The sequence below is a fragment of the Bombus impatiens genome, unplaced genomic scaffold (genome assembly GCF_000188095.3).
Source record: "Bombus impatiens unplaced genomic scaffold, BIMP_2.2 scf_0197, whole genome shotgun sequence".
Taxonomy (NCBI): Eukaryota; Metazoa; Arthropoda; class Insecta; order Hymenoptera; family Apidae; genus Bombus; species Bombus impatiens.
The window spans coordinates 904,038-928,393 of NT_176616.1; the positions used below are offsets into that span (position 1 = coordinate 904,038).

A 24,356-nucleotide genomic window follows, 5' to 3' on the forward strand; every position below is an offset into this window, starting at 1 on the left:
GTCAAAGCGGCAATATCAGATGTAATTCGTAACCGGATCTCGATCTCGTTTTCAGCAAGAACCGAGGCAGGAACTCGATGCCAGCAACGGAAATAGCAATGGCGGAAGACCGAGATTCGTTCCTGTGACAGCGCTCGAGGACGTGCAAGCGGTTCGATGCGCGGAATTCCACCCCCATGGAAAATTGTACGCCGTGGGATCGAACTCGAAGACGCTGAGAATATGCTCTTATCCAAAGCTTCACGATGTCAGGTAATATAATTTTTTCGATCTTTTAGTCTCTTTTTTCATATTTTATATTCCTCTACCTCTTGGTCTTTTTAATACGTGATTTTTTCATAAACTTTTTTTTCTTCTTCGTGTAAAACGAATTCGTCGGTGTCTCGAACGATCGATTCATATTTTACAACGCGTATAGCTTAATCTTTTTTTAAACATACGTCTTCTTCTCCGCTACATTATTCATTAAGAACTGTTGCCTTTCCCATCGCCATTTATTTGTAATTTCGTATCTTCCATCAGTGGACATCACACTTTCTTGCACCTAATCTCATATTTTATATAAAATGTTTCTCTTTAATGGATACATAACGTAAAATCGAGAAAGCAGTTTTCAGAAATATAAATGCATAGTAGATAGTAGACTTTTATGTTTTTATCTGAACGATTAATCAAGCTGGACCGTTCATTTCGTATTGCGAAATGGGATGTCGCAAAGAGAAATCTTTCAAAGTTTACATTGGCTAGCGTGAAGAAACGAAGAAATAGGAGTGAAGGGTACGAGCGATATATTTTGCTAAAATATTTGCAGTAGTAATCGTAAATTACATATTATTGATAAAGCTGTCGTTGTTAACGAGCACACTGGGATGATCCAACACTGGTAATTACGTGAAACGATTCTCGATACTCGATCGATTCATGTTCACGCGAATTTACATTGAACAGCTATGAATCTTAACTAGGTGCCAATTATTTGTTGCTTAAGATCTCTATGTTTTATCACTTAATTTATGTTCCCTTTCACCTTTAAAAAAGGATAACAATTATTTACTTTTCTATTCCGCTATTTTCATCTCTTAGTTTAATCGAGGATTTATTTATTTTAATTCCAGATTAAAATTAACTGTGAAAAATCTTTCCTATATTCTTATTTTTTATCAAACTTCTCTTCTGACTACTGTTCGTTCTTTCTCTTTAGAGGTTGCCCGTAATATTCTTAGACGGTGCGCTAAATCCACAAATTTTCTCCGCGAAGAAAAGAAAAAATTGACACGTCATTATCACAATCCGCGCGCTATTTACGATTGTACACGAATAGTCGTCGAGCGGACTAATTTAACGCAAGCCTGCTGACTTAACGAACGACGGAGGCCTTCATACCAAACGGAGCATCCCTCGATCCTTCGTGCGATTCTTTTATTGTCTGCTATCGCGATTTCGCGATTCTCTGTCTCTGTCTCTCTCTCTCTCTTTCTCTCTCGTCCCTGTCTCTTCTCTTTCCGTCTACCTTTTTTGTTTCCTTTGGTTATATTTGAATGAATTTTAATCAAAATTTCAGAGCAGAACCGTGAATTCATTCAATTCTCGGCGGTACACTTTAATAATCATCATTTCATTTATTTAGTGATATATCCGTTCGTAACACATAAAATGTCCGTTTAAATTCTGAAACTATTTTAAATCGTATCAAAATTGAATTCAATTAAATTAAAATGTGTGTCGCTTTCTTGGAGCAGAATTTTCGTAAAATTGAATATCGATTTATGTATTTTTTATTTCGTGTGTATTTTATATCATACAGTATTGAAACATTCTCTTTGTAGCAGTACAATATTTTGTACAGTTAACGAATTTTTCATTGACGATAACATTTTCAAGAATGATGATGATATTTTTCAAAAGCGCTATTACAAATATAATGTCTCCATGATAGGATACGAGTTAATAAATTTACACCGATGGAAAGCAAAAGTACAGTTATTTTAATCGATAATAGAGAAATTCTGTTTAAAAAGAATTTATTGGTTGACGTCGAAAAGGTTTCTCGGTTAGAAAGTAATTTGATAATCGTAACGACTGGCTAATAAAAACAATAAAATAAATTAATTAATATCGTTGAAAATAGCCTTGCAATTTGCTTTATTGGTTTAACCGACTTTACCATTTAGTAGATGAGATTACAGATAGAAGCTGATGGATAATATTTCTAATTATTTCATAGAATTTTCCATCCGAGTTGAAGTGAAAGTCTAACGGCTCGAGATTAATTCCATTTCTTAAATCTTCACCTTGTTTCAGTTTCTTTTTATTCTTCTAATAGTCTACAGGAACTTCATCAAGGCTAGCAACTTTCGGTATAATACGTTATTTCTGCCTCGTAGAACGATTAATCTATATTCGCTCCGATCGAATATCTGGCATTGAACTCAGAACTCTATCAACACCGAATTCTGTTACATTTCGCGCTGTAATAACTCCCATACGTTCCTGTAGTTGTACTCGCACTAATTGTAGTAAAAAGCGAGGTAAAAAGTAAGAAAAGTGCATGTGAAAGGACATGGAGTCAGTTCTTAAATGACATCATAAAGAATCAAAAGAGTTTAGCGCTAGAACTACATATGAGCTTGATCTGTGACTAATCGTGTTATGCATATATAAAAATTATAAAAATAAATAAATATGTAGTAGTCATATTTCTGTCTTAATAAAACACGATATTAATTTTATCAGAAATCCCCATTTCGAATACACAAGAAATCTGAAACCAATCACTCGGACTCCTTTAGTAGCTGGAGAGTTAAATTTAAGTCGCGAGACAATAGCTCTGTTTACGTAATCCTTTCGAAAATTTACGTCCGCTACAAATGAAATAACGCACTTTCCAACAGACCATGTGTTATGTTGCCTGTAAAATTAATATTTAAAATGGAGTGAAAGTACAAAAAATATATATATAGTATTACGGTGTGGCGAACGTAGATTACGAAAATTTTTCTCCAGTATGTTACTTCTCATCAACATTCTACGAGTACATACTAAGAAACTCACTACGAGTAAAAAATGGACGAAAAAGATCGTAAACTGGTATTAGCGCGTGACTTTCGTTTAAAAATTGTTTGACGTGTAACTTTATGTTTGTGAGGTAATCGAGAGCGATAGTTGCACACGATAGTCGAATTTCAGGTGCTCTGCAGTCTCAGAACTGCAGGAAATCATTTTTGCAACGTAATGCCAGGTTACGACTTCGTCAAAGGCAAGGTTTATACGAAGTCGGTCATTAGATTGCAGGCTGATCGCTCAATTATCATCTACCCAGCAACCATTTACTCTGACAGGTACTCGAAATCGAATTTAAAGCTAATTCGCGCGCAGGTGCTGTGAAATCGATCTGCGCGACTTTGTTTCTCGTTTTCGAATCGATGGCAACGATTGACAGTGATAATTTCTTCTTAGATTGATAGCTATACACGAAAATCATATGTGAAAAACAGAACGAACCTATTTTTTCTTGACTTTCTAATTTTTTAATAAAGACAGAATATTTTAGTATGATATAATTAGGATATTAAAAATAGACGATGGTCTTATAAGATCATTTATGAAGTTAGTTTACGAATATTTTCTAAATGTTCACAAACATGTTAAAAAACTATACTTAACTTTATGAACCTAAATAATGATACAATTTGAGCAACATAAGATTAATCCTTGTATTTTCTATACAAATTTGCATAATTCTAGTTATATTTATATGCAACCTAAAGACTGCTTTCTCGTAGAAAAATGTAAAATTACGCTCTTCTCCCGTGATACATGTAATTTTCTATAATCTTAATTCTATTCATATCCAGTTTAAAAATTACTCTCTCACAGCATAGCAGAAAATACTATGTAGCTATATTTCTCCTTCATGATCTTCAATTACAACACATAACAAATGAGATAGTGAACTCGTTAACTTGCTGATCATAAACTTCCTCCTTATTATCATTAATCCAAGAACCGTATCAAAAGGTATATCGTACATAAACATACAATTTCCTTAAATACACCAGAAAACACTCGAACCTTTCTCCAAAGTTCTGTTCCTCGAAACCGTCTCTCAAAGCCTTTCGATTTACCCCGGAACTTCTCTGGAAACACGAATTCCTCGATTCTCAGCCACTTTCTTTCACCTTTGAATCCACACAGGATCAACAGGGAACTTTTTGCTAATGTGATACTCGAACACAGAGGGAAAAAGACGAGGTGTTTAATACGTCAAAGGTCCAATATGTTGAGACCCCCGAGCAGCGATCTATCATTTTCGATTCACCCGTCACGATATCCGTGTTTCCGTGTGTTTGCTTCGACAAGCGTTTCACTCTGTCCTCTCCTTGTAAATGGGCTATGTGGAACGTGATAAACGCTCGGCCCCGTGACAGCGGGTGATTGATAAGCGAGAGCGCGCTTCTTCATCTGTCGCGTAGCGTTTCGAAAAACAGTATCAGAACCAACTCTCTTAGCCATTATCTTCAGTCGGTGTTTCCAATGAACGATCTGTCCACTTTCGAAATGTCAGTCGACCAAAATCTTGGGTCTGGAGGAAGGATTAGAGGAGAATGCGTGTAAACGAAACTGACACGTTTACCGACCATTCGACTTCTTAGTGTTTGGCTTGGGTTTCATTCGAACTAATGTTGGGATATAGGAATGTGGCAAATAGATAGAGTCGCTTGCTAATGTTCGCTCGTGTTCGCAGCGTCTTCGCACGTCACAATTTAGCAGAAATAATCGAGGAAGAATTTTCTAGTTTTTACGAGTTGAAGTATCGTAACTGTTCTTTCATTTCTTCGGTTGTTATGATTGTCGCGCTAAGTACAGTGTTTTTGAGTTTCATTCGTTGATGTACCGAATCGTTACAGAAGAATAGGAATTTGGAAAACGAGAAAAATATCCTGTTCGTGGTATTTTTGCGTATTAGCGTAAAAAAATTATTTGAGAGATCAATTAGTTTCCAATCACGAAGTTCGTTAATGGCTCCTTCAATTTCACGATAATAGTGGTTATTATGGTTGGAAATGGTACTGTTTCGTATTGCAGTTACACACGACTCGGACAAATGGAAACAATTACGCTACTACTTATTCTACTTCACAACATAGACTCATGATCCTTGTGCGTTAAAGCCAATATAGACGTCAGTTAGCTTTCGTACAAGAAACCAGAAATCCCACTCTTCCTTTCTTACTTCTTTTCGCCAACTAAAAGGTTCGTCGAGTTTTCTTCTTTGAAACAAAGAATAAAAGATGCTCTGCTATCGTAGAGAATCAAATATCGAGGAAAACACATAGCTATCCTGCTCTATATCCACTGTATCGTAACAACGCTCTAATTTCCACGAAGGAAGCCAGCAATTTCGCGTGTTCTTCGAATTCACCGTGAACGCCTCGATCGAGCCATCTTTTCGACGTTGCTCTGAATCTTCGCAGAGAAAGTAACGCGTGTACGATTCTAATGGAGCGATTGAAAATCCGCGGCGCGATTCCTTCGGGAGGCGAGATTGCCGGGCCGTCGATAATTTCCAGCACGCGATTCTCGTGTTTACACGGAAGAAAGTGAAAGAACGGAGAGAAGCGCGAGAAGGAGAAGCTCTGACTCTCGAGAAAGAGGCGAGTTTTGAGGACCGAGGTTCGATCGACGAATAGCGTACGTGCGCTGTGTCTGGGAAAACTCGGGGCTAATTAAAATCGACGTAAAAAGGCGACCGACGTGAAAGCGGCGTCGCTCCTGTTTAAAATCGTATCGACGATCCTCCTCTCCCTCGTTTCCACGACCGAAACACGATCGCCGTGTTAAGTATTACTCTTTTAATTAAGGACGATGCGCAATCGCGTCGGGGCTGGGAACGAGGAAGGAAACGAGGTTGCAAGGAAAGTGACTCTGTTGATGAGAACTCTATTCCCTTGCGAGGTAGGTCGATGTTGATGATTTGGTGACGTTGGTTTAATTTAATTTTATGGGCTACTGAACTGTGTGCATAGTATACATATGTATACCGACTAGGCTCACGTATGTAAGTACAAATATATGTATGTGTGTTACATAGAAGCCAAACTGATCAATACTTTCGTGGCAAATTGATACATTTTAAGAAGATTGAATTTATCCGAATTTGGCTTCTGAGGGGCTTATATATGATAAAGTTCGCAGATAGTTTGTATGAGAAGAGTTTAAAATCTATCTTTTTAATGTATTTTGAATACGCTACGATTTATTGAAATGTCTTTTGACCACGAACTTATTTCCATAATCTGATTGGATAAATTAAAATAACAATTCACTTGGCAACATTTGAACAGGTCAAATAGCAAGTCGTTTACAGTATATGTACTATATTTGTATAGTTCGTAATAAAATATTGTATCAGGCATTTAATTTAAAGTGTAAATCAACCACTTAATAGTCAACGAAACGCTTGTGGTTCACGCTGAAGTTTATAGCGTCGAGATGGAAAGTTTGTTGAAGAAGAAGAGTGAAAGAGCAAACAGTTCAAACAAAAGTGAAACGACTCGTAAGCTGCGTGACTCTTTTTAGTGGTTTAGTTGTTTTAGTAATACTTGCGCGGTGAAATGGAACAAACGTATTCCAATCGTCCGGTAAAAAGGATAACAAACGTAAGAAACTGTTACTAATGCTGGAATGGATTTTCTTCAGAGAGGATCATCAGACGTATCAGCCCACGGTTCTCTTCAAGAGAACGAAACACCACAAGGGCTCGATATATTGTCTCGCATGGACGCCGGATGGACAGCTTATGGCGACCGGAAGCAACGACAAGACTGTCAAATTGATGCGCTTCAATGCCGATACATCAAACCTCGAAGGTAAATGTAGAAGCGTTCTCGAAAATTTTTTAACATTTCTCTCATTTTGTAAACATTTATCACAACTTTCACGCTAACTACGATACTCGTTACATCGATTCCTCACAGAAACTGCTCTCAAAGTGGCAGTCATTTATTTGCAACTTCCTACTTGTCACTCTGTCACAGTGTATGATAACTGTTGTGTAACAACATTGCCTGAAAAAACTTTCTCCCTTTAACCTATTAACCGGGGAGAATTAAACTACTTTGATTTCCAATTTCTAGCATATCAAAATTTCTTTATTTATAGATTTCCTACCTTCTAATGCATCGTATAATTTGTGTTAAAAATAAACTATATCGTATTTGTAGAAACTAAACTCGATTCAACTGAAATTAATCTGTCTCTATTAACTCTTAATTTTATAATCGGGTCGTGTAAAACTTACATCGACCCACTTTATAAATCGGAAAGTTAGAAAATTTTTTAATTGGCCTTAGAATTCATTTAGATTATTTATCGCACCTTCTTATATGCTTCTTTCAAGAAAGTGAACCGTTTGTTTCTTGAAAATTGAATATTAATAGTGTGCTCGTGCAATGAAATTACGAAATTAACAAAAACTGAAGTTTAGCAATTTAACTCCTGAGATATTTCATTATAAAAGTGTTCGATTCGAAAATGATCCAAGTTAACGTATTAAGACATTGTTCTCTTTACAACCCTGTGTCTCTTCCAGGACAAGAAGTGGAGCTGACGATGCACGACGGTACCGTTCGCGACTTGTGCTTCCTCGAGGACACCTCGAACAAGTCGAGTCTGCTGATTAGCGGTGGTGCCGGCGACTGCAAGATCTACGTCACCGATTGCGCAACTGGTACACCCTTCCAGGCTCTGAGCGGTCACAGTGGCCACGTGCTCACCCTCTACAACTGGGGTGGAGCAATGTTCGTCAGCGGATCGCAGGATAAGACGGTCAGATTTTGGGATCTTCGAACGAGAGGTTGCGTGAACATGGTCACACCAGCCACGGTTCCTGGCAGCAGGGTTAGTTTAGTTCCTCTGCAACGGAGATCTTGTGTATTTAGAATACCTAGCGAGGAATCTGATTGTCAAACGGTATTAGTAGATTTTGTTGAAGTTGCTGATTTTCTGTAAGACAGTCTGTTTGAAATCTATTATCCCTATCGTTTACAGTAACTGTTTGCTGTATCTCTGTTGTGTAATATCCGCTATGTAATATTATATTTTCATACATATATGTGAACTTATACATGTACATTTACTGATCTTTACTATCTACTTAATTTTAAACAGACTCTAATCTTGAAGTTGAAGTATCTTTAAATTCAATCTTCCTCTTCATTGAACTAAAACAGAAATTTTTATATCGTCGATCCGCAAGTCCATATTTTTGTATCACAGTTGACTTTCAGATTCGTCAATTTATTTCTCAATTAGCGCTTTCCTCCTGTCATCGGTCTTTATTAGAAAAGTTATTAGAAAAGGTATTAGTAATACATACGGTTAATTCTATCACTTCATAAGAAATCCATCGATCAGCGATAAATAATTCGTACATAATGTGAAAAGGATTTCTATGATTCATAACGGACCCAGCATGCATCGACGACATCGACTTTTCAGTTTTTTAAGTTTCGTTTTTTCGTTCGACGTCCGATAAAATTTCGACCCACGTTTTTGAATCGCACCGATCATACATCCCCCTTCACGAATCGCATTTCTTTCTTCCTCTAGTTCACCCTTGCTCTTTCTCTTCAACTCAGGATCGAATTTTTATCGGACGTACTCGAAAATAATTTGGAACGGAATCGGTATCGCGTATCTGATTAGCATTTGATCCCGTTGCAGGTTGGCAGTCCGGTAGCAGCTCTCTGCGTCGATCCATCCGGACGTCTTTTGGTATCCGGTCACGAGGACAGCAGCTGCGTCCTCTTCGACATCCGGGGCGGTCGGACCGTTCAATGCTTCAAACCTCACGCTGCTGATATCAGAAGCATACGCTTCTCCCCTTCTGCATACTACTTGCTTACCGGTGGCTACGATAACAAGCTGGTTCTGACTGATCTGCAAGGTAAATTTATGCTACTTTGGTATATAGATCATGCGTGATGAAATGGTTAGAAATGAAATTTCTTCTCTAAAGTTATTAAGAGATTAAATTTTCCTCCCCATTATAAACCAAGCTTTAAATAACAAAATGTATATTATTTTTTTAATGATACTGGAAAATGTCTGACAATGAGGTGTAGACTAAACAATCTCAAAAGAGGAATATCGTGGAAGATCATATCTTTCTCTATCGCAGTTTACAGACATTTTTCCGTCTCATTAAAAACAAGGGAGATATTTGGATGTTCGGTTTAGGCTAAGACACTCTGCATAATCTAATACGATTTAATAACAAAATGATGCTTATGCGTATGATGTATTAGTAATTTTTAAATTCTTTTTTTAGGTGATTTAACGATGCCTTTGCCCAGCGTAGTTGTGGCGCAACACCAAGACAAGGTGATTTCCGGCCGATGGCATCCGACGGAATTCTCGTTCCTCAGTACTTCAGCTGACAAGACAGCGACTCTGTGGGCTCTGCCACCTGTTTAGGCAGGCGAACGTCGATGGCACGCGTTTGTCGTTCATTCGTAACATTCATTTTCAGGAACTGTCTCGTTAACCCGGTCACGATCGTTCGTTCTTTCCCTTTTATTTAAATCAACATCAGAGAGTCTGTCTTTTTTTATAACAATAAGAGATCGATGGCGCGATCAAGCGAGAGTAGATATTATTTTTAGTGTTGAAACGTAATTTTTTTAATCCGCGAAGGAAAAGGTCGTTGCCGGAAACGGGAGAACGGGCGATCGTGAACGTTATCGATGCGAAGCGTATTACAACAGGAAGAAAAGTTCATCGCGTGTACGAGCATAATTCAACCATGACCAATTAAAGCTTCCTGAAGTACAGGCTGCGGCAGCAGTCGAGCGTAATGGAGACTCAACGCGCGACGACGCGTGCGAGAAACAATTACAGCCACACCGAGCAACATTGTTAACGCGTTACTAAGTAAACGTTACACGCTTCGAGAGCCTCGTGTGAGAAAGAGTGAAAGTGCATTTTCGCGTAGAGACGATGTAACGAGCGTTCTAGGCGTTAATCATTTGTCGACGACGATGAGTCGTTTGTTAGGAATCATAAGACTGCGGAAGAACCGGCAAGAAAACTTCGTCATTCGAGATATATGCTTAATACGTCAAGTCACGATAGCGAAACGTACATCGTTTCGATGAAGATTCTTTCGTTCAAAAGCAACATTTTCGATTAGAACAAACGACAGTGCAACACTATCGTGAGCGTTCAGATCGGACGTATTTCGTTGTAGACTCATTGTATAACGTTTGTCTCTTTTTTTTTTTCTTTTTTTTTTTATAGAGTTTCTTCGCGGTCGTGTGTTTTGCCCCGGTGTACATAAGTTTAGTATAGGCTTAAGGGCGATGATTCGCGGGAGACGAAAATCTGTATGCTCCCGATACATATTTAATCGCTCTCTGTAACTTTTAGATTTTGAATGCTCTCTCTTTGCTCGATACCCTATTATTTCTCGTTGCAAATATTTCTAGATTTACCTGCGGATAACATTTGTAAAATCTATCTACGACATTGTTTGATTACCATTTGCTTGTGTCTTTTGTTTTTCTTTTCCTTATCTGTTTTAGTCGATCAAGTATCAACTGCCTATTTATCTTTTTCGTTCTTTCATTCTCCTTTTGTGTTTATTTCTTATTTAAATCGTTTTAAAGCGTTTCTTCCCACCAAGTCATCGTCCCTGTCTTATCGATCCCCCGAAGTCACGCCAAATATTCGCATATTACGCATATTATAATATATAGATACCTATCTTATATTAAGAAGAACAACATATACATACGCTCATTATTAATCGCTATTTTTTACCATGATGATAAAACGAGAAACGGGATTCTCTCTGAGCGTGTCGGAAACACTCGGAAGAAAGGAACTCGATGTTCCGGTACGACGCAATAAATGTAGCATGATAAGCGTCACGGACGAGGAAGGTTCGGTTTACGTTGTCGCTTGTCACAATCGCCAAAGCTGTCGGATTAGCTCTGGAAAATTGGGGAAAAGAGGGAGAAAGTCTCGCGCTGCTCGAGATACCAGCGAACGAATCGCAATTTTTCCTTGTACATAACGCACGTTTCTTCGAGCTACTATTCACCTGATCAGCGCAAGCGTGATCGCGTCTCTCCTTTTGTTTCCATTCGAAAATGAACATTGATGAGGTAACAAGCATCGTCTGTTTCTCCTTATTCATCATCCCCGCATCTAGCAATTAAATCGCACCTAGCAACCTTTTATATGCACATGCCTCATACTGAAAAGAAGTGAAAAGATGGATCACAGGAATTAGAGACGTAGACGTTTGAGCGATCTGAAAAGTGAACAGTCGAAAGGAGAAAATTATCGTGCTTCGTGGCAGAAGTGATATTTTGTTCCCGATGCTGCCTTATAATCGATTACTTCGTTTCGTTCGTGACGTATAAGATGCGTTCTTCGTGATTAATCGATCAAGAGATTAATTGGTCAGAGGAGAGAAAAAAGGGAAAGAAACGAAGCGTCCGCGAGAACGCGTGCGAGCATCTGCTTCCATGTAGCAATTTGTCGTGCCTTCTGTCGTGACTGCTTTCGACGATTCACACTTATTTTTATATTTTTCGTCCTCACCCCTCGACTTCCCTCGTTTCCATCAAACCCCCCCTCCCCCAGCCTCACTCCTCACCAGCTTCGAAATATTATAAATCACGATCGTTCGACGATCCTTGAGAATATCTTCATCCCATCGAACTGTCATAAAAATGCTGAAGTAAAATGAAAAATCTCTTCGCTATCTCGTACGATAATTACCGTATTCTAATATAAATATATATATATACATATGGTATACATATAGCATAACTTATAACTTTGTACTTTTCCTGTAGATACGACATAATACTGTCACGTCTAATTTAAACAATAAAATTTACGTTATTAAACAATGTGGTTTCTCGCCATGCAGTTCTTTCCTCTTCGCTTGATTACGACTGTAACGCGGTATCTCGCGTAAGAAGAATTTGAAACATTTAACCGTTCAGGGTGTACTATGGCGTAGAATCTTATCTGTAGACAAAACGTATTAAACAATGCACAATTACAAACTTATAAATGTGTCGACGACAGGAAGATAATCTCAGATTTCGAACATAAAAATATCTACGATATTTTTTTCAATGGAGAGCGAAACGTAGTATAAGGCTTAAGCAATTCAGATTAATGCAAAAAGGGTTGGAACCGAAATCTACAAGGTTAAAAACACATTATCGATCGTTTGAGCGTAAAAGAAGAACTTCACTGAATAAATTCCTTGGTCGGTACGATCAAAGAACCATGAAGAAAGTTAATCGACCATCAGCCTTCCGGGATTTCCAGTAATAGACGCAATTAGCCCGGTAAAACCGATCACATCGAGTGTTGAGAGGGTGCCAGGTACCTGGATCGTCGTCTTTTTGAAAATTTCCCATAATCACCGGGCAATCATGTAATCTTCCACCCGCGCGCGTTCTACGCGGTCAAATCCATGCCAAAATAACCATCGCTACACCACAAGATTCTCTGAACCGACGCTCTAGTTTACGAAACTTCAAACGGATCCACGGCAGGGGATCTCGATTTACCCTCATTACACCCTCGAGCTGTGGAACCAGCAATTTCGCAAAAATGAAATTCATAACCCAGCAAAAAATTAAAACGAGCCACCTTTATAGGTAAACGCTTCGGTGAACAAGTTTAGATTATTAGAAATTCAGTAAAAAGGATTTCAACAATGGAAATATCCTTGGGAATATTACATTAAATTTCTGTAAACTTGAAAGTTATTAAACTTTTCAGGATATAGTTTCTAATATGCAATCTTTGTTTAGATCTTAAGAACTAAAGAAAGTGTGAAGAATCCATCCGTGAATATCGTTATAAAAATTCTATCCATTATGTGCGTGTAGTGAGATTGTACTTTTTCTTCTTTCGTTTATATTTGCTCCAGTTCTTGACAATCGCATTCATAAATGTTGATATTCGTACTGTTGTTATTAATTTACACTATTAATTATTAATTTATTACATTATTACATTATTATTATTATTAATTATACATTATTAATTTATTTGGTTCCATGCATAGTGTAAACGACTCTTCGAGTCTCGATTCTCAAAATTTCCTATTTAATTCGGAACTTTGTTCGTTAAAGTTCAGACCACATAATCATAGAACCATCATTTCTTATTTGATTGGTCGAAACTTTCTTCGCTAAAGTTCAAGCCACATAATCGTAGAGGCAATATTTCTTATTCGATCAGTCGAAACTTTCTTCGTTAAAGTTCAGACCACAAAACTGTTAAAGCAATATAATTATGAATTCGTTACTTACTCACAATATACGCTTGCAGATAGCTCCTACAAACTTTTGCAATAGACTTCAGATCTACCTGCAGCACGATCACAAAAGTCAGACCAGTCGATCGTTCACCCAATAATCTATGTCAATTACGACAGTTCGTTCGAGACCAGCTGGTGTCTTAATACTCATGAATCAGGCCAGGTCTTCGATAGTGCCGGAGGACAAACACACTCGGGGTACAGACCCACCCACGAAATTCTTAGGCGGCGGCATCCGTCGATTCGACGAACTCGCCTGTGTCGGTTCGCGGTTCACAAATATCCTCGAAATCCTCACCGCGGGCCAGGCACCCTAATTGCCGGGGCGCCAATGGATACGCGGTCTGTTGGTCCCCGAGGACAGAGACCGTTTCCTTTCTTGTTCGAGCACCACCTACGATCGGAATTCCATCCTCTGGCTGGGCCATACCGCGTCCACAACGTTGCACAGGCTTCAGGAATGCCCCCGGAGCTGCGACGATCCTGTAATGTTACGTTTTAGACAGACGAGAGCGACACAGACGAGGTCTGTGCACCTCGAGCATCCTCCGGCCGTGTAATTCGTGGATTGACGCTGAATGTCGACCGCCGTGATGATTTCTGCAGAACCCTGCAGGTCTTGGAAATTGTTCAACGTAGGCAGTCGTATAGTTGACGTGACTTTGCTACGATTGGATTGAGCGAAGTTTAAATAAAGTAGATCAGACGATAATTATAATAGACGAAGGTAATTAGGAGTTTGAAATATCAATTTGAGCGGTATGAGAGACCTACGGTGTTAATGTGCTACTTTCGCATAAGCAAGCTTCGGACGTACTTGTGAGAGTCTACGATTTTTGACCAACGTCGTCTAATTCTCTTCGAAGGCACAAATTTAAAACTCGTCATGCGTAAATTATTCCACTAAAGAATCTAAGAGAGTAATGGAGCGAAGACTGGGAGACTTTAGAAGAGAATAATGGAGGGAGTAATTGGCACGTGCCGCGAAATGTTCCATCGGTGGTAAAATTTTCGAGACGAGACACGTTCAATTTCCGATATGTAATAACAATAATCAACCGGTCACGGTTCCGGGAAGAGTCGTTGCGTTCTGTTTGGCTAATAGAGTCTCGCGATTAAAAGAATCGAGGGAGGAGAGCGATTCGAAGGATCGGAAAGCGTAAACAAAATTACGGAACAGCAGACGATCCTCCTTGCCTGTCGATCATGACGCAAACATCGTTTCAGCGTGTTTTAATAGAAGAGGACGCGCGATGCATTAGGCTAATCGCGCCGTTAAATAATTCATCGGGCGCGAGGCATCCAAATTAATAACGTATTACAGAAATCGCCTCCAATTCGGCTCGAATGCGGGCATTGCTTTGTATACTCTATCATTTCCGCAGTGGTTCTCCATTTAACTTGGGCGTTCCTTTTAATACATTGTTGCAGTTTTTTTTTAAATCGTAATGATGCCCATCGTTGATGTTTAGGGAAGATTGGACCGTATAATCGTTATTTATTATTATCGCTAGTAATTTGTAGAAGTAAATCCTTGTGAGATTTTTTGTTCAATATAGATACATAAATCCTTATTTCTGGTTATGTAAATTCTCACAAATTCTTGTAACATATACTTCTATTCAACAAGAAAATTACGTTAGCGTTTTAAAAAATCGAACAAGTTTTTAAAGTCTGCACCGAACACGAAGTCATACCATTTTCACGAATATTACCATTCTTACCCCAGATATTCATAAATTCTTTTCTCATAACGATGTTCAAGATAAACTGCATTCTTCGTTTGAGGTTTAGATTAAATATAATCAATAATTAATGTACTATTATTGCACGCCTGTTTATTATTCCGATCGTTTAAATAGATGAATAATATTAAATGTGAACAATACTACTAAGAATAAGTGTGAGATTTTGCGATCATCCCTCTGAAGGGATAACAAAAACGTCTGGCTTAAATCTTCGATATTTCATATTATTTAGGTCTTCGTTCGTCTCTTTCAACACTCGTCAGAACAAACGTTGGGAAGACATGCATGCGCACCGCTGATAGTGGTGATCGCATTCAAATGAGGAAAGGGACGAGGCAAAACGAGAAGAAGACTTCGAAAAAACAGAGAGAAAGATGAGCGCGTGTAATCATTCTCAGAAGGGCGAGTCCGCTGGGGCCGGGGGATGATGACGATAATAATAATTTGAATCGTGGCCACTTAGCATACGTGTAATTTGCCGCTTAAGATGATTTCGTCGACGTTCGTCCGCGTCCTCCTTTGCTTCTCTGTCCCGGCACCGCAGTTAAACGACGAAACCAGAAATTCATAATCACCGGGGGTCGAAGCCGGGGGCGCCACACCAGAGACACGATCATCTGCCCGAGAATGAAATGCGAGGGAAAACGCCACTGCCGATTGTGCGCTCGACGTAGACGAACGTTCAGCGACCGCGGGGGATTTCAACGACCGCAACAGCCATATATACGCTTTTTCGTCATTCGCTCTTATTACGCTTCTTCCATTCCTTGCGACGATTATCTTCTTTCCTTCAGACATATCGTACTGAGTTTTTAACGAAATAGGAACGTTGTCTCATCTGTTTCGTAGCGTGATTTTGTATTGCTCTTTGAAAAACTTTCTATTATTTCTGATAGCTTTCATCATCAGATACATTCTTTAGTTTGTCACGTTGCATTTCAAGTATTATGTAAAATAAATCAAAATGTCCTTTGGGTGATTTTAATAAGGAATTAAATAAATTACAACGTTTTCCCTTGTTCTATTATACTGTATCTTTTTGTGTGCTCGTAATTTGCGACAGTTATCATTGAACATTCCAAAGCTTTTTTCACATCTATTTGTTTCTTCGTTTTTTTCTAGGAATTAATCTTAAATTAAGATCTATTACAAAGCGATTAGAGCATCGAATACTATAATGAGAGGTAGATGCTATAATTAAATTTAGTTCGTAAAAGAGTAAATTTGTTCAAAAGGTAGGTGCCTGTTTATAGAAGCTCATTTGGCCCATTAGAAATTCTAGATTCGCCTTTAAACTCGCTATTAACTGAAAACTGACAAAAAACGGAAATCACCGCCGAAAGAATGTAATTACCTGTAATATAATACGGCGAAACACGTATAATTTCGCGTGATGGCTCGTTCGTCGCACCTATTCAAATCACCACGCGCCAGGATTTCCGCGAAAAACGAATTTCTTTGTCTTTAAACACGGTGATTAAGAACGCGAAGCAAGAGCGTCGCGTGACGAGGAACGATAAACAGATGGTCGTGCAGACCAAAAGACGAAACAGTACGGAATTTAATGGGCAAGAAAAAAAAGAAACAGCTGATTACGGGTCGAGATTATTATAGGTATTTTTGTAAAAGTATTTGCATGAATTTACGACGAATGACCATCACGGTGTTAATTTACCTCTGCTCGTACAGCGTCGTCACGAAATGAAGCGACGATCAGCAAAAAAGGGTGCTGAAACTGGTTAGAAAATAACAGCAATGAACGATAATTATCAACGCATAAAATTTAATTATTTCTTGATTATGGAAAAACGGAAGAAGATTATCTTTCGATAGACTTTAGTAGAGCGAATAACCATCACGGTGTTAATTTACCTCTGTTCGTGCAGCGTCGTCCCGAAATGAAACGAGGGTCGGCAAAAAGGGGTGCTGAAACTGGTTAGAAGATAACAGCAATGAACGATAATTATCAACTCATAAAAATTAATTATTTCGTGACTTTAGTAGAGCGAATGATTCATAGAATAAGACCCGGGTTCAATAAAAATTATAACTAATAATTATTTACTCCAACACTTATTTACGAAGAATAGCGAGAAAATCCAGGAAAAGACTATACATTTCCATTTAAAACAATACAATTGTACATAAATGAACATTCATCTATGTATTCGAAAAAAACAATATGACTCTACACGCGTAATAATTTCTACATCATTTATTATCTTCCTCCAACATTCCATTTCAATTACATTGGAAGAATGCACTGTAACTTGAAACAATTGAGTATGTAGTTCATCCTGAACGTACATGTGTATCTAATAGGCGGATAATATAGATTAATATGCACGTCGACTAAAGAGAATACTTGACGCAATACGACGTATGTATTCACAAACAGTAATTACCCATAAGAACTGTCCATTTTCTAACTATAAACTTTTCATATTCCAACGTCTATCACGTATAAAAGTAATTTAAAAAAAAAAAAATACTAATCGTTTTTCTAATCGTTCAGAACTATGTACTTACAAAAAAAAGACGCTATTACGATTATCGTTGCTTGGAATTAAAAACACTCGTCATTGAGTGCCAGGCGCGATCACAGCGCGGTTACGAGGGGCAATCTTCGCGTCGCAATTAATCAAGGTCGATCACGGTGATTCCCGCGGCCATAGCCACAGGGCGAGGGTGGCACCGCGCCATAACTCTCCGTAATAGCTAATATCTCACAGGAGTCGTACAAACGCGAATCGGTTACTAGTTACTACTTGCATGAGCTCGCGTGATTTATCGCCGCGGGCTTGGCATGCGGAGGCGGCGAGAAAAGGATTCGTCTCGACTAAACGTTCAACAAAAAAGGATCGACTAACATAGTGGAAGAAGCAGAGAGTAGGAAAGAAGGGTAGGGCCCATCGCGAACGAGAGGGATGAAGAAGCAGGAGTGTGAATCCTCTCGTATGTTCTATCGTGGCCAATTAAGGGTCGGTTTTAATCGTTCGCCATCTAATTGCCGACCCATTACGTTGTCTCTCGAGGGTAAATACGTCGGACTAAATACCCCCGTCAGCGGAAAGAATCCGAGCCCTCGGAAATCATCAGCGTGTAAACACTGACTGCGAGCGTCTTCCCATCGGGGATCGGCGAGTTGTTAGCTGCCCTTGTCCGCGCGATGCGATGTTATTAATGAAATTTATGCGTTTGCCATGCAGTTACGTGACTGCTCTTGTGCCTGCTGTTAGGGAAAACAAAGATCTATACATGTACGGAATAATTTGTCACTGTTTTGTATTTTGCAGAAGAAGAAGAAGGAGAAAATGTCATATTCCATTAATACGTTCTGTCATTCGCTGATGATCACTGGGTCATTCCCATATTATATTATATGCTATATCGTATAAAAGAAAAATCTATAATTCACGATATTATTAGTTGATGTATCGGCGCGCAAGGTTACCACTTGCCACAGTGGTACATAGGCTGGTAAAGTGCAACCTGGATGACAAATTGAATACAATTGGTGTATGGTACTATAGAACAATTCAGAAAGATACGAATAATAGAATCGAAAGGTTTCTTCCGATAATATTAAAACGTGACGAATACACTAGTTATACGCACCATGGGTACTATGGTCTCATCTCTAATCCACGGTCATTGGTGTTCTCCGTTCGAACCGGTCGTTCTTAATAACCACCCTCGCAGATGGCCTAAGGATCAGAGCTGCGACCTACAATCACGCCATAGACAACTCGCAGCGACTCGATCATTATCACAGCCAATAATCACCGGGACGTATCCCGTTAAGTGCCCCCCTCTGTTCTAAAGTCCTTTTTTTTTTTCATGGAGCCGCCACGCTCCTATTTCTCTCGCTCCTTTCCATTTGACCGTCCCCGAACCTCTGCTTTATCTCTCTGTTATTTGGCCGAGCGACCAACGATAATCAGTGTGTTCGAGTTCGCTCTTGGATGGACGGCATCACTAATTCGGTCCAATTACGCGGAACGATTATAAAGATTTAATTGTTCGACGCGACGAATCCCCTGCAGCGAATGACGCCCCCTGTCTGCGAGGGAGGAAAAGGAATTCGAAAGCTAAGTGGACTGTGCGAAGAAAGTTAAGGAAGATTCGTACTTTTTGTACATTTGAGAAGTTCATTTCTCAATCGTATTTTTACCATTTAGAAGAACCTTTTGAAAGATCGGGGTTATTCTTATTTTCCATTTGTAACAAATGCAAACCTAATTTCAATAGAAGCGTATCAAGTTGTAATATTTGCCTTGCAGTTACTATAAAATTATGTAAGATTTAGAATATGGTCCTAAAAGGGCTTGGACTAACACAAAGAAATCATCTGGAGTGATATATACTCGATAGAATTCATGAAAAATCTTACTAACTATTTCTTTTACCAAAATACAATGTTTGACCTGTCCAATTTCTAAAACGCGAATTATTCTTTTTCTCCCTTTAACCACAGCCGAAGAGTTCCACAGTCGCAACTAACTAGATCAATGAGGGAAAGTAGAGAAGAATAGCGTGGACGAAAACATTCAATATGAAGTCATCAAGTTGCGAAACCGCTGTATCACTTTGTTGCCATCTGCGAAACTTCATTTTTCTTCTGCCAAATGGTAGGATATGTATATATCGAGTTGTAACTTAAATTCGTCCCATTTTTATATCTATCACAATACGCACGCATTATACAATATATAAACAAGACGAATTTATATTGTAACTTAATATTCATGCAACCATTCACTTCCTTCGCTCCCAATGAAACTCGCAAACTCAAGAACAAGCATTGTCAATAAACTTACATTTCTCCTAACTCCAATTTAATCCAGCGACGAGTCAAAGTTCTGTCTGCCTGTTTCCACGTGGGAAACTTCGATTCCACGAGGTCGAAATTAGAGAAATTAGATTCGCCGCAGGATTCTTATCACGCTGGCTCGTACGAATCCAGGAGCTGTCCCTCGGTCCCAGAATCAGATATCTCGCGGTCGAAGATTCACGCAGGGGGTCGGTCTGGCCTGCGGGAGGATCGTCTTGTCCGGAATCTCGTCCGGTCGTCGCAGCCGCTGAGGACGTTCTTTCGCGGCGGGACACCGCGTCCACGCGGGGCCAGTCGTTTATAATCAGGATCGGCCGGCGTGTCCTTTTTCGCGTCTCCTCCCGCGGCTTAGGAATCTCCTTCCTTTCCCGGCATCCCGCTGTTTCCGTGACCGCTGCGTATCTCTCGTCGCGGACCCGGCAGTAACCTCTAATTAAAATTAACGATAATAAGGACGCTAGGTAGCCGACCACCATAACCCCCTCGAACGCGGCTACTGTCAATTAAACCATGACCATGTCCTACTCGGCTACGTTTCGTTTCTTTTTTCCGAGCGGGATCAGTTTGAAGAGAGTGGTTCAATGTGAGTGGTTGAATGACACAGATTTGATAGGAAGCAGAGGCAGTTGTATGCATTTTGTTATACCGTGAATGTGGAAGAAGTTGAGAGAAGTAAAAAGTGGATGTTGCGTTCTCGAAAGAGTGTTACAGAGTAAGAGCAAAGTAGAGAGAGTGTGTTATAAAATAATGTAGAACTAGATGTGGTAAAATAGGGAAACTAGTTATATGCATCTTGTTGCATAATTGCACATATCGAGACCTACACTTTACGATCTTTGTATTCCAAACGTTCCTTTTTCTAAAATTTTCCTATTAAGTAGTATCCTGTCTAAACAACCAATTACTTTGAAACACTATTTACATTTCAGACAAAAAGACGTCACGAAATGTAATTACCTACTTTTTACCTAGTTTGCCCTCATATAGGTTTACCCTCATGTTCACCAAGTTTCTCTTCACATTATACTTTCTTTTACATTTTATACTAATCTAACGTATCTGGTTTTAAAAACTCGTTGCCGAGCCGCGATAGTTGCCGATCAAAGTGACAGTGTGATTTAAAACGGTAGCTAATACCACATATAAGATGACAAGCAGAGCAAGTTTACAAGTAACGAGTTATCTTCGTTAACCTCGACAACAGAAAGCCCACGACGTTTTAATGTTAAGCGTTACCACTGTCCTGTAAATCTGAAGCGCGTAATACTAACAGTAAGAGGAGGCTCGTTCCGCTCAAATTATTCATCACAGCTGAAGATTATCAATTAAGGATTGCCCAGCGAATCGATCAGATTCGCTTGAACGCGATAAATTCTGAACGCCGGGAAAGCGCAAGGTAGCATCGCTGCACGTAGGCTTGTAATTAATGACAGGTGTCTGGCACGCTTTAACAAGCGAAGAGACCGAAAACGCCTCGCCTCTTTCACTTTATTTCCCTTTTCTCTACTGGATAACGCCTGCTATGTCGATACCAGACTCTTAACGTGTCGTAACCTATGCACGAGCAGAAACGAGCCATTTTGTTCCCAATAAAAATTCTAGCCGTGGCTAAACGCACAAGGCGCGGTCTTGTCTTCCAACGTGTATTATCGCCTCGTCTAATAAACTAATAAATTCCGCGGTTGAACGCAGACGAGTTCCGAGCAAACGGCGATCCATTTTATGACGTGCGCGTTCCCCTGCCATGCAAGGTACCAGCCACGGATATAAACGTAAAATCGGACTGCCGCGCCGCATAATTGGGTGAAGGAGCCAGATGAAAGTGTTTTATTTCCGATAAAAAGAGCTACGAGGATTCCGATCGTTGGAATTCGTTTAAGAACGTTTGTGCTTCTTCGTTTAAGAGCGTCGCTTAACGTTCGTCGAGTTCTTCCGCGAGTTTCAATTTTTGAAGCAAAGATTTTGAAGGAAAATTTATGTAACAGGTAGAATGACAGTAAATGAATTATTTCTCAAGTTACGTATGGAATATAGTTTTAATCTTTTTCTTCTTTTTCTTTTTTCTTTTGGAATGTGATTTGATAATGTGGGAACTCTAGAGATTCCTATTGGATTAGATTTTATTTCTATACATAATTCTTTATTTAATTGGTAAGGGAGATTTTCTGTTTTATTTACGATTTATTCTATCTCCAAGGATATCTTGTATGATTTCAAAATTATCGATCTCCGCTCAAACACGTAACGCTAGTAACAAGTTTAGTTGCTGTTCGTTTTCTCTTAAAGTAGGAGATTAAGGAACTGATAGCGGGTAATTTGTTCCCTAAATGTTTGGGAGTATCTATCCATTATCAGATTAAATTCCTCTTTCTGAAAACTATTTATGATAATTTTTATCTACCAGAAGAATCTCCATTTATTTTATTTCGTCTATACGAAACATCGTTTATGAAATCGTTGATCGGTGGTACCGCGTAGCGGCAACAACTTGAAACTGGACGCAACAGGTGCATTAAGGTCGAAGAGGGACCTAACAGAGAATAAAGAAAGTAATATAATGAACGAATGTTTTACCTACTATTTTCCTCACCAATTATCTCATACAATTTTCATTAATTCTCGAGAATATACAATTGTCGTATCGTATACCAAGATGGTTCTTACTCGATAGAATTATTTTCCAGAGACACCGAAGGACGAGTAAAAAATTTGCTGACGTCGAAAAAAAAGGGTGGGGAAAAAAGCACATTATAGACATGACAGAATGAAGTTCGCAACGTGAGATCGCAGAAAATTCAGAGTTGCCAAGACGGTGAGATACGAGAACAGCAAAATACGATGATGGGTAGTTTCAGGTTGTTGCCATACAATGGTTTAGCATAATTGCGGGATTATTTTCGCTGGACGACCTGTGTGGTCAGGCGGGCAATTAATCGGTTCCCCATAAACAACGTTAAGAGTCTCAACGCTCTACCCCTTTATCCCCTTGACTTGTTGTCGATAATTAAAATCAAAACAGAGCTCGTACGAGGTGTTTAAAAAGCTTCGAACTAGCGCTCTTTAAATTTCTCTACTTTTTTTCCCTTTGTTCGCAGTTCGGAAAACAATTTAACCGCGTTAAGTCTATCGACCGTACTGATCTTGAAGGTAGAAGGGGAAAAAAGGAAGGTGGTTGACTTATGAAAACGATGACTCGTGTTATCGAACATCGGAGAACTGGTTGCGTCGCAAAAGAGAAAAGCAAGCGAGGTTTACGTGTGTTCGGCTAATATTCGAGCCGCTCGCGTGAAAAAGCCGACGTGTCGCGTGGAAGAGAAAAAGCCAACCCATGCCAGCCACTCGCGTTTATATTTCTCAGCTGAAATATCGAATTATCACGGAAACCTAGTTCATTTCGCCTGACACTTGGGTGGAAAACGTCACTCCTATTGCGTCTATAGGTTTAACAGAGTTTCTCATATTGGCTACTAGCAATATCGCTTCGTATTATTCTACTTTCTGAGAATTTATCAATTTTAGTGGTGAAATACACGATTATGTGAATAATTGTTTAAAATTATATTTATTAAATTAAATAAATATTTTATTATATTTTTTACGACTCGTTAATATCATACTGAGCGTGTATTAGATTTGACGACGATGACATAATGCTTACATTCTTATGAAAGATGGAAAGAACAACCATTGTAACGATTTATTTTATTTTAAAGTTTATTTCAAAGTGGCTTCAACAAGATTCTGTTGAAGGTTCTTAATCCTTTGCTTTCCTAAAGTAATTTGTTTCTTAAAATCAAACCTAATGATAGAAGCATCAATATGACGAGAAGACAAATAGTTGTACATAAATTTGAATTTCCTTCTTTCATTAAAACTATTGTTAGAAAAATGAGACTTTTTTGTGTTCGGACATAAGATTATCGGCATCGTTCAACGATCATGCAGCGAAGTACAAGCCATACTGTTGTTTTATATTTATCATGTCTTAGATCAAGATAAGTTACGAACGAGGGGTGAGAAAACAAAAGTGATGCAAGGTGCGTCGGTATAGAAAAGCAAAGGTCACGTCGAAATTGCAAAATTTGTTTTCAAAATAAATTAACCGGAGATAATGTCTAATCGAGCAAATGGAATTTTGTCTGGGGACTTCCAGGAGCTGTAATGTTTGCGCACAGTCATGGGCAGACCTCTTAAATTCAATTAAGCGACCCTCGAAACCAGTGGAACCCGATCTCGGATCACCAGTCATCTTCCAGCTGTTTCGCATTTGCATTCGCCACGCGGTTATGAAGTGCGAATGAGGCTATCCCGGAACGGAGCCGAAAATTTCGTACAACATCGAATACACCGAGATTCTGAATTATTAATCAAAGATTAAGTGTGAGAATTACGATCTATCAAAATCCATTTAACATTT

At 39.0% G+C, this 24,356-nt stretch overlaps 1 protein-coding gene across 5 annotated transcripts in view; it reads left to right on the forward strand.

Moving 5' to 3' along the window:
* LOC100743545 (WD repeat-containing protein 47) overlaps positions 1-11,479 on the forward strand; it is a 79,032-nt gene extending 67,553 nt beyond the window's left edge. For 4 of the 5 annotated variants that reach the window (XM_024366083.2, XM_033319620.1, XM_024366081.2 and 1 more), the window contains exons 7-11: positions 56-252; positions 6,700-6,869; positions 7,592-7,899; positions 8,707-8,947; positions 9,332-11,479. In XM_024366083.2, coding sequence (XP_024221851.1) covers positions 56-252; positions 6,700-6,869; positions 7,592-7,899; positions 8,707-8,947; positions 9,332-9,477 — 1,062 coding nt within the window. In that variant the 3' untranslated portion in view covers positions 9,478-11,479. The remainder of the gene's footprint in view (positions 1-55; positions 253-6,699; positions 6,870-7,591; positions 7,900-8,706; positions 8,948-9,331) is intronic. The other variant, XM_033319621.1, reaches the window with a different exon arrangement.
* The last annotated feature ends 12,877 nt before the right edge of the window (positions 11,480-24,356 follow it).